Here is a 5,000-nt window from a genome sequence, read left to right as displayed (position 1 = left end):
TGATGTTATATTCAAGTAAAGGTGAAACTGACAATCCAGATACATCTACACAACATTTGCTTGAGAAACAAAAGTTACATGTAGTTACAAGGAAAATTCATAAATATACTTCTTGGACCAAGGACCAGTTGCGAGACAGTGCAGAGAAGACAATGAAAGAGTTCCTGGCCCAAGCCCCATCTTGTTGGAAAACATACCCTAATGTCTGTTACTACCTTGCACAGCTTGCGATTCTTAGTGCAAACATGACTGAGTTTAAAAGGAATTATGAACTTGGACAAGATGCAGAAGAAAAGAGATTGCCATTCTTTGATCCAGTTGATCTTCCATTGAAAGATTTAATGACTCCATTTTACCAACTGTTTGCTAATGTACAAACTGTTAAATGTGGCAACAGAACATGTACCAAGGATGTCAAAGAAAATGAGCTGAAGAATTGTGGAGCTTGTAGAAGCAAACAGTACTGTTCCAAGTAAGCAAAGAATTATTTTGATTGTATTGATTTATCTCAAAACAATGGCCTTTGGGGTCAGTTGGTCAAGAGTGTTGTGCAAGAGGTAATACACTCAGCATGACAAGGCGTTTAATTTATTATAAGATTCTGTGATTAGCTTTCTCCTAAGCTCAGATAATTTAATCTCTAATGATCACCACCTCGGACACTAAATTTGCAAGGCAAATACTAAGTTTACAGAGTACAACCTCATTGCAGGCATTTGAAGTACAATGTAGCATGCTTTCTAACCCAACTGACAATCACCTTTCACTGAGACCAACCAAAATTGTTGGCATTGTCAAGCAGTGAGTAAGGTAAGGGGCCACTTATGGGGTGACAATTAAGTACATGTAGTCAATTTTGATGGTAGCAGTTTTGGTGCAGATCTCAGTTATTCAGAACACAAGCAGTTACAAAGAAGCCTATTCCATTAAGGAGAGAATAGGTAAACTTGAATAAAGTGCTCTTGAGATTCATCTCGTTACACAGAAAGATATCATTAAGGTCATGGCCACCCATGTTGGTATTCAAGCTAATTTGAATACCAATCTCTTTCTTTGCAGAGAATGCCAAATTGCAGACTGGAAGAATCACAAAGCTACTTGTCATGTGTCCAAAGGAAGGAAAGGAAAGGAAAGGAAATACGCTGATAAGACCATATAATTATTTCTCCATTGACCGTTTACATTCAATTTTGTTGTGTATCAATGACAAAATTCAAGAAACAATACACTGAATGCTTGTCTTTCTTTCCTAATTATTTTGTGAACTTTTTGTGTGGTAACTAGCTAATTAGCCAGGGCCTCCTCTCTTTATTTTTGTGGAAACTAGTGAAAATAGCTTTATCGTTATCAAGGCTGATCTACATGGATTGACAAATCGAGAAACATCCCTCCTGAAAAACTAACAAGTGTACTGAAGTTTCCAAGTTGAACTGGACTTGATCTCACATCAAGTCTGCTGTTTTATATGACCATGCACATTGCTTGGTGAGGTATTCTGGTTGCCAATCTAATAAGCAGAATGTCGTCACTTGTTTAGATCATTATTTTAGTCTGCTGGACTGGATTATTATTATTAACTTTTATGAATGGCTATTTAATGGCCAATAAAAGTTATTATAGCTGTAGACCTGTCTTATCAGAAGCTTGCTATCAGACAGGGTTAAGTTGGCATCTAACAGCCACTCAGATTTAGCAGCTGACAAAGGCTTCAAAAATCCAATCAAACAGTATACATGACTTGTACAAGGTCATTTCACCCGATGAGAAGGAATCCAGAATCCAGAAAATATGAGGCTTTGGAATCCAGAATCCAGGGATTAGGATCTGGAATCAGAGGGTCAAAAGGATTCCTTTATTATAGGGCAAACCATTGCTTTCACTTTGCTCTCACCTATTCAGGGAGGATGCCTGAGAATGGAAGTACTGTAAAGTGGTTTCAATTTTTTTCACTTTTCATTTTAATTGTAAAATTTAAATTGCTACTATGATCAAATTTTTATCCCTTGAATTTTTAGATTTATCACAGAGAATTCCAAATTGATTCAAAATGCTGTTTACCGTTTGGAAATATCTGCATTGGTTCCAGAGATATTTAAGTTTGAAAAATGTGTAAAATATGCAAAGGAGAAGACTGATGACGTCATTCACTCAACCCAATATAACATCAAGTGTACAAATAGAGCTACATGTATCTCGGTCAATTTGCAGCAGAGACCATTGAACCTACAGCTATAAAGAAATTGGTTCCCGTAACAACTCACTCTTGTCCAGTTCCCTCCAACCTGATTGTAATATTTTGGTGATTTTAAGCTCAAAAAACATTTAACAAGGCCACAAACTCAACCTAACATATGTACATGCTTGGAGGATCATGCCGGTGAGGCACCGTTGGCAAAATAATTAATTATCAAAATAGAATGCCAAAAGTGGCCAGCAAAGCCTTTAAAAGTTTAGGGTTGAGTTTATGATGTCATCACTTGCACAATTTGCATATTTAAAAAACTTGAATATCTCTGGAACAAAAAGAGATACCGGTATTTGAAAATAGTAAAGAGCATTCTTCTTCTTGAAGGGACTACAAGCTTATGTCTTAAAATGGATTAGATAGGAAAGATGCAAATTTCATCATACACTGTGGTAGCACTTTAAACAACTTACACTCTAGGTAAAGGTAAAGGTACACCTTATTTAATGTCGGAAGTTCCTTTACTCTCTAGAGAGTGCTCTCCCAGGAAGCCGACGGTGCGCTCATTTTACCCCCCCCTCTTTTCATCAGTGCTCCGTTTTAAGGGTATTTAAAGCTACTTAGGCTACACTGAAAGGAAAGTCGTCGAAACAAGGATGTGAGATCCAAGGATCGAAATCGGGACCTCTTGCACCAAGGCCGCGCACTAACCAACTGTGCCACCCTTGCTCCTTCTTCTTGTAGTGACTACTCCTCTACTCCATTAACTTGCATGAAAACTTGCAATGACAATTAATTAGTTTGATCTTGTCTGTGGTAAGAGAGGCTACTGCAAGACTGCTCCCTTCAGTAAATACATGTACTCATTCATAAAAACTTAATAAGCTTTTCAAATATTAAGTCTTTTAATTTGCCCAGAGTCCTTAACTGAAATCCATTAATAAAAGAACTACTTAAAATTAGTTAAAACATGTCTTAAAATTCTATCCAAGGCTTATGCAAAACGTAATGTTATATGAATTGACAAAAGCTAGCATAAATCTTCCTGCTTTGGTTTCTACTTTGCTCATTAGTCGCATATAATGGAAATACCTGTTAATAGCACATTTCAATGTATCATAAGCAACAAAACGCACAGGCTCCATAACTTGTTCCCAGCAGGTTTAGATTTATTATTAAGATACAGCTGTAATAGTCCCTTATAACATATTTTATCTTGTTATATTCCAATTTTTACAGTGCAATGCACCTTACCGTGGTCGCCCAACAAACTTTTACATTTGACAATGTAAGTACATCAACTCAACAACCCATGCAACGGTGTTCAACTTACAACCGTGCGAACTTTGCAAGGCGTGACCGTCAATCAAATTTGCACCCCCTGATTGGCGTATAAGTTTTAAGAACTGTTAGGTGGCCACGGTAAGGCGCGTCACACTGTAATTGTAATGGTATGTAGCATATAATTATTTTAGAATTATTATTATTTTGTTAAGTATTGTAAACACACAATTCTGCCTAACAGGCTGCACATGTACATGTATTTTACTATTAACTTTAACTTTCTATCTGTACGTAGGTGTCATCCTACTCTAGCTAATACAAAATTAATCTCTGAAACCAGGAATCTTTCTGTGTCCCATCCCACATTGATAATGGCATTTTGATTTCATCAGTATCGCTCTTCCAATTAAATGTTAACTTATCAAGCACTCTCAGAATATCAGTTACTGTTAGAGTTTAAGAATAAAGATAAGGGAAATAAGTTTAACCAGGAGTTCATGACCTTGAAGCGTTTAACTCTGGTTCAAAGCTGGGGTTTTTTTTACTTTAAAAATGTCCTTATTTGGATGTAAAGTAACTCGTGCATTTTCCTGCACATGTAGCTTCGATCTTTTTTTGGTCCATATTTGGGCATAAAATTAGTTTAAAATCCCCAGGAAAAGAGTTGCACATGCTTCAAGGTCATGTGCTTCTGGTTTAACACAACGTTTCAATGTCTTTCAAGTGACTAAAAATGATGAAAGAATGTCATGGAGACCTCAAAACGCTATGTTAAACCTACCGTTCGCTTATCTTTATTCTGAAATAGTTATCTAAATGTTAAAGAGTTGCTGAATAAAAAAGAAGGAATTTTTAACCTTAAATGCTGGAATATCAGTAAAAACTCGGCTGCTTATGACTATTGCTTGAGCTTTCTGATATCCAAGAATAAAATTAAACCAATATTACTCAAGGGAAGTATTTTTTTTTTCTTTTAGTTGGCCATTTGTTCATGTTTGTTTATTTTGACAGATTTTTTAAGAGTATCTTTTTCCAGAAGACTTAAAATTTGTCCAAAACAAGTCTCTTTAAGGAGGCTTGAAATAGTTTCTCCGACCTTTTTTCAAACAAATCAACATATTCTGTCCTTAGATACAGTTATGGTAATCATATCAAGACGAACTTTGGCTAGGGTATTAAGTACCCATCGTAGATTTCTCACATGATGTTTTCCTCCAAAATGTTACCATGGGAATGGTATTAGGCATTTCTTTGAGCCTTAAAATCAACATGTATTGTCTTTTTTGGAGAAACAGGATGGTGAAATCTTCCCAATCACTGTTACCAGATAAGGTTTGAAAAAATCTCTAAAATATTTAAACTTCAACAAAATCTGTAGGCCAGTTTTTCTGAAAAATCCGTTTTTTTGAAATGTCTCTATTGTTTTTTTTCCATCTGCAGATTTTTTTTAAGTTTGAAAGACAAACGTTGTTAATTAATCAAAGCTAACATGCAAAAAATGAAAAAAACTACCGTCCGGAAGCAGACAGAT

The 5,000-nt window shown here is 35.8% G+C and overlaps 2 protein-coding genes across 2 annotated transcripts in view; one reads left to right on the top strand and one right to left on the bottom strand.

The window, feature by feature from the left end:
- Positions 1 to 1,623, top strand: part of LOC137985648 (uncharacterized) — a 7,093-nt gene extending 5,470 nt beyond the window's left edge. Inside the window, exons 2-3 of the mRNA XM_068833288.1 lie at positions 1 to 472; positions 1,060 to 1,623. The exon at positions 1 to 472 is cut by the window's left edge and continues 730 nt beyond it. Coding sequence (XP_068689389.1) covers positions 1 to 472; positions 1,060 to 1,159 — 572 coding nt within the window. The 3' untranslated portion in view covers positions 1,160 to 1,623. The remainder of the gene's footprint in view (positions 473 to 1,059) is intronic.
- A 2,137-nt stretch (positions 1,624 to 3,760) lies between these two features.
- The window catches only part of LOC137985647 (uncharacterized), a 25,892-nt gene continuing 24,652 nt past the window's right edge, over positions 3,761 to 5,000 (bottom strand). The window contains exons 7-8 of the mRNA XM_068833287.1: positions 4,173 to 4,534; positions 3,761 to 3,971 (exon numbers count right to left, since the gene is read on the bottom strand). The gene's annotated coding sequence lies outside the window, so the exon portion shown is untranslated. The remainder of the gene's footprint in view (positions 3,972 to 4,172; positions 4,535 to 5,000) is intronic.

The sequence above is a fragment of the Montipora foliosa genome, chromosome 14, assembly GCF_036669935.1.
Source record: "Montipora foliosa isolate CH-2021 chromosome 14, ASM3666993v2, whole genome shotgun sequence".
Lineage (NCBI taxonomy): Eukaryota > Metazoa > Cnidaria > Anthozoa > Scleractinia > Acroporidae > Montipora > Montipora foliosa.
This window is presented reverse-complemented; position numbering and strand designations above follow the sequence as displayed.